Source organism: Ambystoma mexicanum, chromosome 6p (assembly GCF_040938575.1).
Source record: "Ambystoma mexicanum isolate Mex_15411 chromosome 6p, UKY_AmexF1_1, whole genome shotgun sequence".
In the NCBI taxonomy this organism is placed as follows: Eukaryota; Metazoa; Chordata; class Amphibia; order Caudata; family Ambystomatidae; genus Ambystoma; species Ambystoma mexicanum.
This window is the reverse complement of record NC_090935.1, coordinates 117,096,498-117,114,204: the sequence shown is the minus strand read 5'-3', so window position 1 is coordinate 117,114,204 and position 17,707 is coordinate 117,096,498. Positions and strand designations below refer to the sequence as shown.

At 44.1% G+C, this 17,707-nt stretch overlaps 1 protein-coding gene across 2 annotated transcripts in view; it reads left to right on the top strand.

Annotated features, from left to right (window-relative positions):
- LOC138511266 (C-C motif chemokine 19-like) overlaps positions 1 to 17,707 on the top strand; it is a 52,515-nt gene that overhangs the window by 21,628 nt on the left and 13,180 nt on the right. For both annotated transcript variants that reach the window (XM_069626817.1, XM_069626816.1), the window contains 2 exons: positions 7,133 to 7,259; positions 16,130 to 16,235. In XM_069626817.1, coding sequence (XP_069482918.1) covers positions 7,133 to 7,259; positions 16,130 to 16,235 — 233 coding nt within the window. The remainder of the gene's footprint in view (positions 1 to 7,132; positions 7,260 to 16,129; positions 16,236 to 17,707) is intronic.

Here is a 17,707-nt window from a genome sequence, read left to right as displayed (position 1 = left end):
TCTTCGGTGGAGGATCTTAGGGGTGATCGGGCGTTGGAAGAAAGAGGGAGATGGAGTGATGGTTTTGGAGAGATTGCCTGTTGAAGTAAAAAAAATCCTCTTTAAAGGAGAAGGCCTTGGAATGAGCCGAAGGTAGGAGGACGGGCCAAACATCGACCAGGTAGGGGTTCAGGGAGTCATGTTTCAATGTACATTTGAAGATACAAGTGTTGGGAATGGGGAAGATAGGGAGAGGAACCACAATTATGTAGTAAAGGAGGAGTGGCCTGATGGGGAGGACACTAATAATAATGATAATAATAATAATGATAATAATAATAATAATAGATGTGGTAAGTGGGGTGGAAACAGGGAGGAAGTGATGGGGCTTCATTGAGAGGTTAGGGGTAGGTTGTGAAGGGTGGTGAGGGGAGGCCAAATAGAAAAACATTGAGTTTGAGTTGGAAGGCAAAGGGCATTTTCGGAATGTCTGAAGTCACTCGTGAACACCATGGTGGCTTTGGTTGGAATGGAGTCAAGGAGGAGATCAATATCGAGGAGTGAAAGCAAGCTTACAGATCAAGAGAGTAGTGAAAACCGTAGGACGAAGAAGATGGGCAGCAGTCAAGACAAAGGAGTTAGGTATAATTTCAGATGGTGGAATGTGGTTGGTTCAATCTGCCTTTCTGATAACTAGGACAACCTCACTACCTCTTATGGATTTGTGAGAAGGGTGTGAAACATTGTCATGTTCAGCATGAAGGGTAGCAGGAGTATCAGTGCCATGATCCAGGTTTTGGTTAGGCCTGTGATCATGAATGGGGGGTTGTGAGTGTCGACATGGCCAGTGAGGAAGGATGTGTTATGGAAGATATATTGGGCATTCCAGAGCATAGTGTTTGAGGTGGGGGAATTGAGGGAGTACAAGTCGGTAGGCCATAGGGATGAATGAAGTTGGAGTGTGTGACTCAACAAAGTTATAGGATGTGAGGGATAGTGGGGTGGAAGGGAGGAGGTGGATGGCAAAAGGAAAAGAAAGAGGGTGTAAGAGATGGGTAGGTCTGTGAGGGATGCATTTTTTGTGATGTCTAGGAATGGAAGAGGAGCATGTAGGTACAGGGTTACTGGATTTGATGGGAGTCACTTTTCAGACATCACAAGGAAAACACTTCTACATGCAGAAACCTAGTCTACCATTCCGACTAAGTCCCTCTAAGTGGACGTTGCAAGGGACCTGGTGTTCTTGCGTCACTACATTGCTCCTTAAAGGTGTGATATACAAGCTCCAAGCAGTCCAAATGAAGGCTGCTGGGCTGATCCTGAATCTTGACCCAAGAGACTACATCACCATTGAGCTCAATTCCCAACAGTAGCTAACTGTAGAGAGGCTAATTGTCTACAATGCTCTTGCCTACTGAGGGAATGGGTCCACGCCAACTCCAACCAAAGATGTTCATTCACTGCTCTTTAAGGGGTCTACATATGGCTCATTTTGGGAAAACCTCCTGACCACTCTGAGAGTGCCCTATAATGATCTTCTGTTCAGGAAATGCTTGAAGACACTCCCTTTTAAGCTTTCCTTTGATTCAACAAAGCATATTGCCCTCTGGCCAGATGATGACGGATGACTATCCATCTGCCCATCGCTGCCACTGCAGTTATTGGCCTGTCTCATACTGCCCATTCCCTTTGCATCTATTTGTATTTAATTGCTGTTTAACCTGTCTATAAAGGCTTGAATTTTGAGACCCTGATTTACTACCCCTTTCCCCAACCTCTTCCCCCCTATCCACTTGGGATATTACAAAGGTACTGTCCCAGATGGTGCCTTCAAAAATATAAATAGATAATTAAGTACATAAATAAATAAATACAGGGTCACTAGCGACAAAATCACATTTATAAATAATTGATATTATGCCATTGCGACCAAAATGAAGTATTAAATAGTCAATACTGAGCCACTAGGGACCGAAATGCGTGTGTGAATAGTCAATATAGATGAGACAAAAATGCAGATTTAAATGGCCCATAATGGGCCACTAGCAAGCAAAATGCAGTTTAAAGTAACCAGTAGAGGGCAAATCACAAACAAAATGTAGATTTAAATGGACAATGCAGGGGCATCAGCAACCACAATCCAGTTTAATATTGTCAATAAATGTGCCACTAGTTAAGGGACGTAATTTCACCAAACTGCCAGGTGTAGAGGAAGTGACATCACATGATCCTTGACCTCTGATGACATCACAGGAACTGCTGTCTTTGGAGCCCACCTCGAAAGGTCATCACAGGAAGTGATGGAAATCGAACTTTCACTGCTTTAGTGAGTCTAGCAATTATTGTATAGAATTCCAGAAAGACAAATTATTTGTTATTTCTATTATTTCTTATTTAGGGTCACTTCTCAAATTGTTACACTTGTGAAATCCCCTGGTTTTTTTAAGAGGCCACACCAAAAGCGCCAGCCACTGGCTACTGGGATAGCATGGGAGACCACCGGGGTATCAAGTGAGACCTCATGGGTCGCAGGTGTAACCCATGGCGACCCCCAAATGATGTCCATGCACTAGTTATTAAGGGCTTTTTAAACCAGGTTGGGGAAGCGAGTTCATCGTTCTGATGAAGAGATGTCAGCTAATATGCAGCAAGGCAGTTGAGCAGCTAATAGAAACACATGAGTGCACAAGGACCAGTAGAACTAATACTGCAACTGGTGGCACTCAGGCAGGTGGAAGATTGTGGTAGTTCAGGTGGCTGAGTGTGATGATGCTAAGGGGGAGAAGAGGAAGGTTCAGTAGTGAGTGGCAGGGCTAGGTAATGGAGCTGAAGAGTCACAAGAACATGGGTGTGGCTCTGGCTATCAATGCCAGGAGCTATCACTCATGGAGCCCTGGTAATGGCATGGGTCATTTGGTATTTTGAGCCAATCACGGGCAAGCCTGGCCAGAGTATATCTACTGGTGTACCCAAATACGGGTGAGTGGTATGAAGATGAATGATGTTGGTCTCATTCTTCGAGGTGGAGCACTCTTCCAGGGCTCCAGGGCACTCCGTAGTGAAGTGATCAGAATACTGGATGCTTCAGGTCCAGCGTGGACCATCTGATATTTTCAACCAAACATGGATGTGTCTGAAAAAAGTATGACATGGGCGTGCCTAAAGACCGACAGTAGGGGTCTGGATGATGGTGGCATCATGGTCTTGGTGGAGTGCTTGGGTTTACTATGCAGCAAACTAATCAGGATGCTGGATGCCTAAGCCTAGTGTGGTGCATGCAAAATCTTCAGGCATTTTAGTGCCACTGGTGGGACCAAGGAGGTTGGGGCCTTTTAATCCAAGGTGGGGGGCTCATTTGGAGTTTGTAGGCATTCAAGGAATATATCGAACGAAAAGCCAACATCTGTGGTATACCCTTTCAAGCACTAAAGCACACTGAGACCCTCCCCCAAGTGAAATGAAGAATAATGTAGGAAAGCAACTTTGGAGGGCTGAACACCCTCACTAAAAGGAGCTATGATCTGCTATGGAGTCCTTGGTGAAATGATACCCTCATGCCCTCCCAACAAAACAAAACCTTATCTGTTGCCTCCACCACACAATCCCTTTTCAATGCGGCTTTAAACTGCACTCACAATGGCCAATTCATGGAATTTATAGCGCAGAAAATCAGCTACGTGTGCCCTATCTGTTTGTTGATTCATGGAATCGAACGCAAAGCACTTTTCCTGTGCAACCCGTCGAGGGCCTTGCCCGACATTCTGAGCAGAGGGTGGCCGTGGCCTGTGCAGAGGGCTCGGAAGGGTGCTGGGAAGGGGGCAGAACACCAGAAATTGGTAATTACTTGCGAAGAAGTGGATGTGGATGTCGCGAGGGACGTCCTGCAGGCAGTACCTCGCCCGCCAACTATTAGGCGGTAAGTCCTTCATAGGATCCGCCACTTGAAGACTGGTGTAAGGGGGATTGTGTGTAGGATTTCTAGCGCGCATGTGGGATCACATGTCAGATTTTAAAGTGTGTGTACTCAATCGGGGTTCCGATGTAACGTAGGGGTGCGTGTAAGCTCTGTAGTGGGGTGAGGAAACATTTTACGTGGATCTGCACGCACATTTCCCGAGTTATTGCCAAGTTACGAATTTTCATACGCATGCTGTCAGGGTGCCAGATACAGTTACGTGGGACCCCACACAGGCTCCCCAAGTCGCAGGCCTGCTTACGGGGTACCCTACGCACTGTTTGAAGGGTACGTGTATTTGGGCCCGGAGGAGCGTGCAAAGGTAGCTGATCTGGCAGTTTTCTGCTTTGCTTTTGGGCGTGTTGGGGGCGAACCAGCCGTGACTTGCGAATATGGTTACTTTGCACGAACCATCCATGAATAAGTGTTGCGCACAGATTGTCTTAATCGCGCAGGCTCGCACAGTGGCCATTTCGGCGTGTGGCCTTTGCATGATTTCTGCACAGAATTCCATGAATCGGCCTCACAGTTTTTAGATATGATACCTAGTCCAATTACAAACCAAATGTAACCAAGAAAAGATCATTTCAATATTAACCATTTATTAATGCACCTTTTTACAACCCCTGTGAAAGGCTTCCATTTGAAGAAGAATAATATGTGACTTAAAAAACATATAGCATTGTACTATTATTTTCGGTTAGTCTAATACAATGTATCAATACTAGGATTCCTGTTATCCTTTTGTGAAAGAAAGAGAGAGCAGTCCATGTTATAACCCAATTGTTTAAAAGTCATGTAAATGCCTGATCCATACAAACTATCTCAAACAGTGGGGGCAACATGTGGAAGCTGCAAGGTGTTCTAGAAGACATCTGGGGCATGCACACTTTCTTACATACAGAAGGATGTCTAAACATGCCCCCAATTCTTAGCTCAGATTAAGGACCTAACTCATGGAGCGTTTAGTGCGGTTCAAAGTGACTTTGCACTGCCAATAAACACTTCCACCGGGCCTAATTCGCGGAGCGGTGCAACGTGTATTTATGAAGTGCAAAGTCACTTTGCACTGCAAAAGTACTCTTTGCCACGTGAATTGGGCCCGTTTACCAAAGTGAAAAGTGTACTTTTGCAGTGGACAGTGATTTTGCACTGCAAATAACACTTTGCACCGCTTATGACTTAGGCCCAGTGGAGCGTGTTTATTGACAGAGGAAAGTCACTTTGCACCGTGCTAAACATTCCATGAATTAGGCCCTTTACAGTCATATGATGACTCATACCTAAAAGACTTCCGAATACCCAAACCTTCCCAGACTCCGAGCTCCTCTGGGCCACAAGAACACATATGAGCTCATTTTAGTGCTCCACATAATGTGGTGGTGGGGACCTGGTATGTTTGCACGCCGGCATACCCGGTGCTGCCACCAGATATTCCTCATTTGCATGGCGGCACCTTTTTCCCTGCCCTTTTGCACTCCACTGTGCAAAGGAAGTAATCGCCACCTGCCATGTACACATGGCTGGCAGTGTAAAGAATGGATTCTTATGGAGTCTGCCTGCTTTGCATGCCGGTGTAAATGGTGTGATATATTTGTATGGCAGAGAGGAAGGGAGCAGCGGAAACACAAGTTGTGTTCCACCACTTTTCTCAACCATACAATTTGAGAAAAATGGGCCAGAATGCGTAAAAGCCTTACGCAAGGTGTTTACATCTTCTGTTTATGCCGAGGCTCATTAAAAAATGAGCCGCGTAGAATTTGGTGGCAGATCTTCCCAAACTTTGAGAGAGGCAGTGTATTTTCCAAGGTTTGAGGGCTATCACTTGCTTTTGGAGATCAAATCCATCTAATCGTTTAAACTGAATCTAAACATTTTATGATTCTCATTGTAGAATCACTAACTTCACAGTTTTTTTGCCATTTTAACCCATCAGATAAGACCCTAACTTTATTATACAAAGACAGAAATGTGCTGTAAAAAGAAAAAAGATGCATCGGCCAATGAAAGCGATCATTCCTAATTTTTTTTTTAAAAAGAACAACCAATGAAATCAGCTGCGGCCTCCTTCACTGGCCAATGTCTTCCAATGTCTTCTCAGTGAGAGTAATGGTAAATACAGGCGTATTTAAATGCCGTCTGCTGTACTGCAGCCATTTTATGTGGCTGGAGGTGTTGACCAGGTAAATAGTGATTGATTTTTCTTGCGTCTCTCTGGCACTTAAGGAAATAGAATCGACAGGGGCGCTCCCAAAGGGGGGAAAAATGTATGCATGGCATGTGCTCACCTTCCTATAGCCTTTGCAAGATAATGCATAGGAGGGGCGATGCTAAACCTACTGTGCATTGCTTGGAAATTGATTTCTTAAATATGCAAAAACATTACATAGGGATTTTCGGAAATACTCCACGCTGTATTAATGGAAATTGGCAAAGTTTGCCAATAGAGCAGTGTTCAAGGTATAATGTGGCAGAAACTCTCAGAAAACGGTAATTACTGCTAGTTGTAAGTAGAAGGGATATCCGCCGAACTCATACTGAGTGTCAAGAGGTGTATATAGAAACATAACACTTCTTTGACCTCAGAAGTTGCAATTTCTTCGGAGGGTCTTCGCCTTCAGCAGAAGGTCCACAGAAAGCAATCCGGTTGTTGGAAGGTGGCCAAATAGCAATTGCATTGCTTCACAATTCCAAGCAACCGAGCAACCGAAAGGGCTCATTGCACAGCCCTTCCTTACCTATGGCAACCTCAGTGTGCACACCTCTCCACTGGAGACCATGCTTCTCTTTGCTGTTAGCTTTACCTCCTCCTCCTGCCACTCTACAAGACAGCATGTTCCTTCCATAGGAGCCAAATTGGCAGGCACGTGTTGTCGGAAGTAGGTTTACTCTCTGGGCGGGTCATGTTCATAATGTGAAAACTTTATCAACAATGAAAAAAAGAAGGTTCTGGTCCACCTGTGTGCTAATATCCTGACTTGTAAAGCCCCCGAACCCTTGTTCATTGTCCTCCTTCTGGCCATTAACCGAGTATTGAGGGCCTTTAGCAGCCCAATAGTTCACTGCTCGAGGCGTCAAGGCTATATTGACTCTTGCAGCAACAATTCAACGATTGACTCTGTTCATTTCGTCTTGCGCTGCCCCTATCATTGCAATGTTGAGCCGTAGCCAACCGTAGGCATTTTTCATGTCTTCCAGTTTACGCCAGCAACAATGACCCGGTGGACTGCTGCCTGCAAGTCAGCGAGACCAGGATCCCCCTTTCAATCCTCAAAGGCTTCCAAATCCAAACCCTTGAGGATGGCTGTTACATTGAAGCAGTGGTGTGAGTACTGTTCTTTTGATGCAGGTTGTTTGGGATTTTGCTCTTCTACAGTTCACTTTCTTCCACACCTGTATGCAGTGTCCCTTGCCTAATCTTGCTTCTTTTGAACTGCATGCAGCTGACATAGAAATGGGACAAGCCTTCTTTGCATGATCTGCGACCTCTGAATTTTAAGATGTTGGGACATGGATTAAAGCATTTTCGCTATATACATAATTGCTCCTTTCTGAAAAAAGAGTACTATAGGCTTGTTTTAAACATGTGTTGTGTATGTCTATGTTTGTTTTATGTTTCTTTATTTATAAAGCGTGACATACGCCACTAGGGCATCTTGGTGCTGCTCGACAGGACACATAGACAGAAATGATTTAGAAAAGGTACGTTTTAGAGCTCACCAAAAGGAGAGGTGATTGGACAGGCTGCGTAGATCACGGTGCAAAGAGTTCCAGAGAGATGAGGCTGCAACCGAAAAGGCCCAGCAACCGATCTGGCTGAGTCTGCACATAGGAATTAACAGCAGGCAGGCATCAGAGGGGCGAAGCACTCTACGAGGCACATATGGGCGGTATTTCCCCTGGAGATACCCTGCCCCCTAGCATAGTACACATGGCGCAACAGACAGGCTGTTTTAAATTGGATATGGTGGGCAATAGGCAGCCAGTGAAGTTGGCATAATACTGGCAAAATATGGATATAGCGGAAAGTAGAGATGACTAAGCAGGCTGCAGAGTTCTGAAGAACTTGAAAACACTGCAAAAGGTGTGCAGTTTGTGCCAGGAATAGCGAGTTACAATATTCAACAGAAGAAATCACCAAGGCTGATATCATAGAGGCTCAAAGCTCAACCGGACTGAAAGGAAGAACCTTTCGGAGTAGCTTCAGCTGGAAATAGCCCGCTGACATACGGCAGCTACTCGGGGATCCATATAGAGAGAGGCAGATAGTTTCACACCCAGAACGTTTACAGTGGTGGAAGGGACAGGCAGAGAACCCAACGAAGCAGGCCAAAAAGATGAGGTCCAGAGGGAAGATGAAGAAGGAGGGCACAACACCTCCGTTTTCTTGAGCCAGTTGTTACACATCCATTGCCCCACGGCCTCGAGGCAGGCCCACAACCTGCCCGCTGACTCAGTGACCATGAGGTCAAGGCGGACTGTTATCTGGGTATCATCTGCATAAGAATAAAAGACAAAGCTGTGGGAGAGGATGAGCTTGGTCAGAGGTTGGACATGGATGTTAAACAAGATGGCTGAGACCCTTGAGGGACACCACAAGTGAGAACAGAAAGGATGCAGAGACAGAGTTTGGTCTATAGATTAGAGTATTACTGACAAACTGATGGACGTGCACAGCCAGGGTTTGGGTTGCCGAGGGAAGATATGATCTTGGCGGTTGGGGAGGATAAGGAGATAAGGGGATTGGTGGAATGGGGTAAACGCTGTGTTGTTTAGAGGAGGTTGGGTGCACATGTTCGTGGAGAGTGTTTAACAAGTTAAGGGTTAAGGTAAGGAGAAAGAACAGTAAGTGAAAGAAATGAAGCACAAGGAAAATGGCCGGCAGAGGGTTTGAGGGTTTGAGGAATGTGGGTGATGGCTTGTCTGGGCACAAGTGAGCTTTTGCTGGGGCCTTGGCAATATAGAAATGACAAGTACTACTGGCATTCATGGAGGGGTAAAGTTGTATCTCGTGATAAGACAAAGCTGGTGTAGGGTAGGAGTGTCTTAGTTTCAATGTGATGCCTTTCTAGGCAACCCAAGCTCCTTTCTGCACACTTAACTCTCGCATAGTTCTCGCCGAGATCCTTATCCTCCCCTCTTTCTTCCTGAACAGTTCACTGCAAGTCCTCAGTTTTCATATCTGAAATCCTGATTAGCCCCAGGCACCTGTCAGGTGTTGGATTGTAAAGAGGTTATACACGGAAGTGAGAGACGGAGATATCCACGAATTGTCAAAATCTCCCTCTTTTGAATATAATCTAGCATATGGGGGTGTGAGTGCACCCCGGGCCTGGACTTGTCAGGACTAGATCCATTGCATGGTGCAATATCATCTCTCCTGGTCACAAGTGATAAAACACCAGAGCCACAACTAAAGTCAAGCAGGAATCACTGTCTTCAGCCCTCTTTGTATAAGTTGCACGGTGGTCAGTCAAAATACTGAAAATAAAATCTCGAATTACAAAAAGCACGAATTAAAAATCTCGAAAAAATGTTTTTGATTTTTTTATTTATTTATTTATATGTGTTTTTGGGGTCAGGTAAGTAAAAAAAAGGGCTAAAATAAAAAAAATGAAAAAATGGGGGTTTGGGGGGAACCCCCCCATTTTGAAAAAAAACGCATTGAAAAAAAAATTCGATATTTTTTTTTTCGAGATTTTTAATTCGTGCTTTTTTTTTTCGAGATTTTACTTTTCGAGATTTTGACTATAAACCAAGTTGCACATTGAGTTATTCATTAATTTGCAAAGATTGGATAAACCTGAATGAAGAAAAAAGAAGCCAGCAGGGAAGGCAAACAGACAAGGCATTGAAGGCGCACCTGAAAATATGAAGGAGCGATTGCTTCTCTTTCCCTGCCTGCCCAATCAACGTAAAGAGACTGGGAAACATCAGACAGGATGTTTTTAATCACTTGTGCATTTACCTGTTAGGCTTCTGAACGGAGGATAGCACAGGGGCAACATGCTGGTCTTTGAAGTAACACCATGCGGAGCAACGAATCCCGGATCCGCGCTTAGTAACCAAACTCAGTTATTAAGCGCGTTATAAGAAACCTAATAAATAAGGCCAGAGGCCATCCTAGGAATCGCAGCCATATGTGTGTCGGTGGATCCCAGCTTCCAGTCATGTGAGGATGGGTTAAGATGTAATAAATGCTGAACTAGGATGACAAAAAGAGGGAACAATGATGTCCTAAGGTCCCCATTGCCAAGTGCACACACACTTGCATTCACAGGAGGTGGCCAGGCCAAAAGAACCTAGACGCTGGAATACGATCAACAATCTCCTGGCTGTGTCATGTGTTCAAGATAGTCATGTAATAATACTAAAACGTGAATATTAAATATGCAACCTGGTCCCAGGAAGGCCTGCACAGTCACTATAGAATTCCTCAGAGATAATAAAAGATGATGTTTGGGAGCGTTGAGGAGGCATGGATGGACTAGTCAAAAATGTCTGAAAAAAATGACTTGGCCTAATGTAAAGTGGTAAACTGGGACCCTCTGCAAGAGCTGGGCATGGGGGGTTCTGGGGGGTCTGGGACCCACTGCTAGAGCTGGGCATGGATGGGTCTGGGGGACTGGGACCCACGGCTAGAGCTGGGCATGGGGGAGGGGTCCGGGGGACTGGGACCCACGGCTAGAGCTGGGCATGGGGAGGGGTCTGGGGGACTAGGACCCACGGATAGAGCTGGGCATGGGGGGGGTTTCTGGGGGACAGGGGCCCTCTGCAAGAGCTGGGCATGGGGGGTTCTGGGGGGTCTGGGACCCACAGCTAGAGCTGGGAATGGATGGGTCTTGGGGACTGGGACCCACGGCTAGAGCTGGGCATGGGGGAGGGGTCTGGAGGAACTGGGACCCACGGCTAGAGCTGGACATGGGGGAGGGGACTGGGACCCACGGATAGAGCTGGGCATGGGGGGGTTCTGGGGGGACTGGGACCCACGGTTTGAGCTGGGCCTGGGGGCTTCTGGGGGGACTGGAACCCACTGCTAGAGTTGGGCATGGGGGCGTCTGAGGGGACTGGGACCCACGGCTAGAGCTGGGCATGGGAGGGTCTGGGGGACCCAAAAAGAGAGCTGAAGCAGTGGTAGAAAGACTTCAGGTAGACCATTTAAAAAATAATAATAAAATAACTTCCCTGCAGCGACCTGCCAGCTCCCTGGAGGTTATAACAACAAGCAGCATTAGTCCACGTAGCCACCAAAACCTGGCAATACCATCAATGTACTGTAGGTCATCCTGATGAATGTATCTACTTTTCTGCAGGGACGTCCTTTCACCAAGATGCCAGCAGTAGCAGAAGTGACATCACATGACCGTTGACCTCTGACACAGGAAGTGATGTCATTTGACCCCTCCCCGAAGTGACATCCCGGGAAGTCGAAGGAACACGATCTTTCGCCACTTGACAACACAGCAGTGGCATCACATAGCATTGTTTATAAGTACACTCCAAAAAAATGGTTGCAATATCATTGTAATTTGATATACATTTCACACAAGAATGGATCACCTTATGTATCATGAATGATAGTGTGTATAGGCCCATACTACCAAATTACTGTGAATGCAAGCAGACGTCCAAGGCCAAATGATAATGATGTGCTATTATATAGCACTTACGCTTAAGTGCTTCATATAGAACACACATACATACAATATCACACAACCTGTGTTGGTACTCATTTATCAACCTCAGAAGGATGAAAGGCTGACTTGGCCTTGCCAGGATTCGAACCTGCAATCTGCAGATCACACACACATTGCAGCAGTAAGCACTCAACCCACTGAGCTTTCTTAGTGGCTATAGCTAACCTATTGCTATAGTAAACTGAGCAATTACATGTCTGAATGGACTCAAAGTAAGAACACAAATTTCACTCTGTAGTGGATACCATTAAACTGGTAACAGATTTAAGAGCAGGCCAGTTCATCTGCAGGTCTGGTGCAAAGTTGGCGGCATGTCAAGCCTGCGTGGATTTATTTTTCAGGCTTCAGAGGTTGGCAAAATACATACCATTGGGAGGGTTCATAACTGTGTTAAAGAATTCAGAGTAGTGCAGGGAAAGCAGTGCACACGCACGGCATCCCGTACTCTGGGCACTTTGTTAACTCACAAATGCAAACAAACATCCTGAACAGCATGCCAGGGATATAGGAAAGATCGACACATTACACCCAAGCATTAATTGTGGCACAATGAAATCAAGGGGCACTGAGTGTGCTATGGACAAACATTTCTACACTGTGCACACTATTTTAGGCACAAGGATTGCGCCAAATGACCGCGGACACCAAGACGGAATGTTTTGTGATGATCGTAACAGAGACAACGGCAGAAAAAAACAACGTGCTAAAACTGCAACATGCAACTTGCAACTTGTGAAAAGCAAAATGCATACTCCGAAATGGATGCTTATTCTACTTTAAATGCTTTTTGGAAGTTTTTGTCTGTGGAGGGTTTTGACCCATGTGGAATCATTAGACGGGGTAAATATGGGGATTAAGCTGTCGCTGCCCATCATTTTACCCCAGAACAAAAATAAATCATTGGAGTGCGTAAAGATGGGGATGCGCTGTCGCCGCCCATCATTTCATCCCAGAATCCAGGAGAGCTGCGCAGTTGTGCGCACACCAAAATGGTTACCTAACTTGCCACCCACCAGTGCGAGAATGAAAGGCCGGGTTGCCATGAGGGAAATGGGTTGCCAAAGGAAAAACAGTAGCGCCGGTTAGCTTCAAAGCGCTTTAAAACCACCATTGGATTACCCGCACAGTAGTCTGAAACCATTGGGAATGGCAATGCTGATTGCCAAATGCAACCTAGAATTGTGGGGAATTCATTTTCTTAAATCCCAAAAATGGGTGCAGTACCAGTACTCACCACTATCCAAAAGCCGGCAGTTTAAAACCACCCTGTGTTTCTCTGAAGGCAAGCCAAAGTGCCTATTTCAAACATTGCAATATGTGCAAAATATTCACTGAACACCAGCAGACATTTGGTAGAATGGAGTTTTGTGTGCCTAAATCTGGGAAATGAAGAGCCCAGAACAATGCTTATAACAAAACTGGCTGAGCTATGGAGTCAGCAGTTTAAGTTGCACTGGATTTAAAGACACTAAAATCGAAAATGTTTAGATTAAATAAGTGACCTATGTTTGGTGTCACATGCCTTTGTAACTGTTGAAATGTCATAGTTTTGCACTTAGAATCAGCCTTCTAGCTGCATCTGTGAAAATGTTTAGTTTTATTTGAATGCAGAAACTGGGGAACAAAAAGTGACATTTTATCTGAAACCTGGCTTAAGGAACTGAATTCTGCCTGGCAACTACCCCCATCAGGAGGGAAACTTGAGTCACCACTGTGTTCCCAGGCCAACCTTCCTTTTGCTGGCCACACTAAGGATATGCCATCTCTCTGATAATTGAATTAAGGGGGAGCCCCACAGAACACAGGAGCTCTGAACAATGCAACCCCCTTCACCCAGGCAAATGGTTTATTACAGATGTCGTAAAACGGCTTCCTCTTGGCAGAAGCTGGGAGGGGCAGGGTCTCTGAGCTTGGCAGAAACTGGAAAGACTGGTTTCTGTACCATGTGACCTGAAAAGACACACCTCTATGGCCAGAATATGGTTTTAGAAAAAGATGAATAACTCATAGTACGGACATGTGAAAATTTTATAAATGACACCATAATTCTTGTGATTTTTCTGCCCACATTTTAAGAGGTTTTTCGACCCGGTGGCGTGTTCAGGGGGGTGTCAGCGGAAAAGTGGATATAACTCTAAATGTATGCATGTTAAAAATCTGAAACTTCATCAGTTAATGTCCGTACTCCCTGCACACATGTATGTAAAGTTGGGTCAATGTCAGAAATTGCAAAATCAGTTAAAAAGTGAAATATGTGCCATTTCTGAATGCAAGCTCCCAGGAAGAGCAGAGTTTGAACAGGGGATACCTCCTGTAATGCATGATGGGTGCATATGATTTTAAAACAATATGTACCTCTGCAAATATGTATTTGTTTCAAATCTAGATTTGTGTGTAAGTTGACAGGAGGAGTGGACTTTCTGCAGGCTGTAAAATGACATCACTCTGACTCACAGTTCATTCCCCAATCAAATGATAAATGGAAGTTTGACCAATTAGAAGCTGAGAGAGAGGTAGGGTCAGTGATGCTAGAACACACCCACATTCTAAACACATAAAAGCAGACAGACAGGACAGATAGGGACCTCCAAATCCATCTGCAGCGGGACGCTCTGCCGGAAAAATCCAGACTTCAAAATCATCAACCTCCAGAAAGCCAAACTAGAGACCAGACCAGAGAGAGAAAGCAGTGCTGTACCCAGAGAGAAAGCAGTGCTGTGCCCAGAGAGAGACCAGAGCCCAGTCTAAAACCCTGACCAGATCCATGGCGAGGCCCATTTCACTCAAGAATATAGTGTGAGTACCTAGAAAACTGTGTAGAACCAATCTCTTAGTTAAAATAATATAATTCAATCCTATTTTAATCTAAGTAGAACTGTCTCCTAACTGTCACCTGTCACTTGTAAAGCTGTCACCTGTGATTTGCTAGTTGCAAGCTGCACTTGTCATTTTGAGCTTTTGAAATTTGCAAATCTGAAAAACGACCTTAACAAAATCGCTCATATCTCCGCGACCGTTTGGGCTAGAGACTTGCAGTAACTTTCCTCTGATAGCTTAGAATCGTAGCTTTGAATCGCACCAAGAACCGCATTCCTACCCCTTATAGCAATCGCGGAACACGCATCCGCGAATTTTACCGCGATTTGCAATTTCTTCACATGTAAAAACTGCTGCTGCTTGCCTTCCATTTGCCAGAAATTCGTTTAACCTGTTAACTATCCCTGCATCATTGCTAGTGTGAGCCTGGACTAATATTAACTAGATACCACTCACCCTGAACCTCTGAAAGGGAATTAAAAAGCATTTCCAGCATATTTCTCATCCATTGCTAGCACATATCAAAGCATTTGGGCCTGTGTTTTCAAAACTCCTATCTGTGTTTTAAACTTCTGTAGTCTAAGCTTGGGGGGGATTGAACTGATTACATTGATTGCATTTCTGAGAACTGTGTGCTTCCTTCCATTTCCTTGCATTGCATCAAGGGGGGGAGGGGATTGACAGAGAAAAGTGATTACCTTGTTTGTTGAAATCATATTGAGTATTTTCTGTATTGCATTTTCATTCAACATTACATCCATTTGAACTCTATAAAGCATTTTCTACCACATTATACTTCTGTACCTATTTACCAGTGTGCTACCTTATCCATTTCATCTCAACTCCTTAGTAATTATAAAGAAGTGTGCTAGTGCCAGATTCTCCGATGTTGATCTTTATCATATCAGATTAAGTGTGCTATTCAATTATTAATTTATTATAAAGCGTGATATATATATATCTATTTTAAATTATCACATAAACCTTTTAAACTTGCAAAACAGAACTACTTCTTGGCTCAGTGGGGTCAGGGGGATTCCAAGAGAGGGGTGTTATACAGGGGTAGTCATCCAGAACGCATGAACTGGACCTAAAGATATATCAATAAGGGTTTTCATTCAGTATTCTAGACTAGGCGTTAACTTAGCTGTAGTGCTGAATTGAATCCTCTTACATGTCTGCATTGTGAATTTGAGGTGTTTAAGAAAAGACTAAATCAGTGACTCACCCTCTGAAGTGTGCCTGACTTAAATAAACCTTTAACGAGTCTAGCAATTATTGTATGGACTTCCAGAAAGACACATTATTTGTAATCCTATTCTTTGTTATTTAGGGTCACTGATCAAAGTGTTAAACTTGTGGAACCCCCTGTTTTTGTAAGAGGCCTGAACAAGAAAGCCAACCACTTCGGAAACAAAGAGCCACATGGTGCTGGCCACAGCCCAGGAGCTTCTATTTAAAAAAAAAAAAAGGATTTTTCTTTTTTTAGGGGTAGCAAGGGAGACCACAGGGGTAGCAAGGGACCCCCAAATGACAACCCTGTTTTTCTGGTCAACTAGCAGTTGTACTGTGTATTGAGATGTTGTACATTATGTGTTTTTCTAATAAACTTCAATAAAAAAATGTATACAGGATTAGCTGAATGTATTTTCATTCTCCTTTCTTGCTGTTTTTTCTTTAGCTTCATTACCAAGAAGTCCGCTAGCCTCTGTGCTCCACCCAATCAGCAATGGGTGCACAGACTAATAAACAGACTGAAAAATCTTGCCCAGAGCGTCAACAGAAAGGTAAGAAAATTCACCTCAAGAAACGTTGGCTATTAGTTGTCCACTCTATTTTTTTTAAAATATTTTTTATTGTGAACTGCCCAAACAAATTGGTTTTACAAAAACATGTAAACATTTCAACCCGTTATTCACATCAATTAATGAATTAATTTGTCATTGCTTGTAAAAATTGCATCATTGCAAATAAAACAATCAAAGTCTAAAAACAATTACCAAAATCAATAAACGTATTATCAAAAAATCAAAAATCAGAAAAAAGAAAAATCAGAAAATAAATGAAATAAATAGATACGTCTGGACCAACGAATCAATAGTTAAATCCCACATGTATTATGAATTATTATAAAACGCCCACCAGTTTTAAACTGTACCCAGTTTCAAAGGAGTAAACCTTTCACTTATCGTTCATGGGCACTATACCTGCCGCACTCAAAAGGTTTCCAGTCTATTACATTTGGCATAACATCTGTTTCTAACTCTACAAAACAGGCCATTGACCTTGCCATAAACCATATAACTCATATAGGATTGGTCTCCATCAATGAGAAACAAGTGGCTTCTGCGTAAGCTATCATTGCCTGCGTACCTAGGGGCACGTGATCTCCTCTTTTCCTCGCCACCATTGGTGTGGAGCTGTGTCTGTCGACCGGCTATGCTACTAAGTACTTTTACACGCGCTCTCCACTCTTACCAGCAGTGGACATGGCCATTGAGTCCCCCCAGGTTCCCTAGTCCAACTAAAAACTGTATCACTTGTTCTTTCTTTATTATCTGAAATTCCTGCACCTGTAGCCGTGCCCCTTTTCCAGGGCTTTAGAGCTCAGTTTCCTTTGCCACTCCCTTTGCATGATGATCACAGTTGCTACAAAGTGACCTCTTCACAGATGGTACCTTATAAAACCCCAATCGATCCAAAAACAGATTGCATACTGTGTCCATTTTTCTAGAACACTCTCAAGCTCCAGCCCATCATTCTCTGTGGCCAGTTTGGGACTTTTACAAACCTAATTGCAAGTGCGGCCAGAGGATGTCCAGCAAAGGTTTGTGCGGTGTGAGCTATAAATCCTGTGAAAGCACCTCACAGGTGTAATAATATGCATTCACCAAAAGAAATGACGAATGACAAAAATATCAGATACCCCTACAGGAAAACCTTAGTACAAGCGATTAGATATTTTCAGAAAAATCAAACTCTTACAGGTTCTGCTAATGATATGATACTCATCACCAGGATGGAACAATGATGATCGCGATGCCAACAAAACCGTACGAGTAATGTTTTGAAAATACACATTCACAGACAGGATAATGAAGGGCTAGATCTTACTTTCAGTAGAAGTGGAGGAGTCAATACAGCGCTAAATTAATTCAAGATGACCAGGAACAGATAGTAAGAGTCACAAATTCCTGGGGTGAACCGATGGGCAGAAACTTCTGCTGAGAGAAGCTGAAGAACCTTGGAAGGAACATTA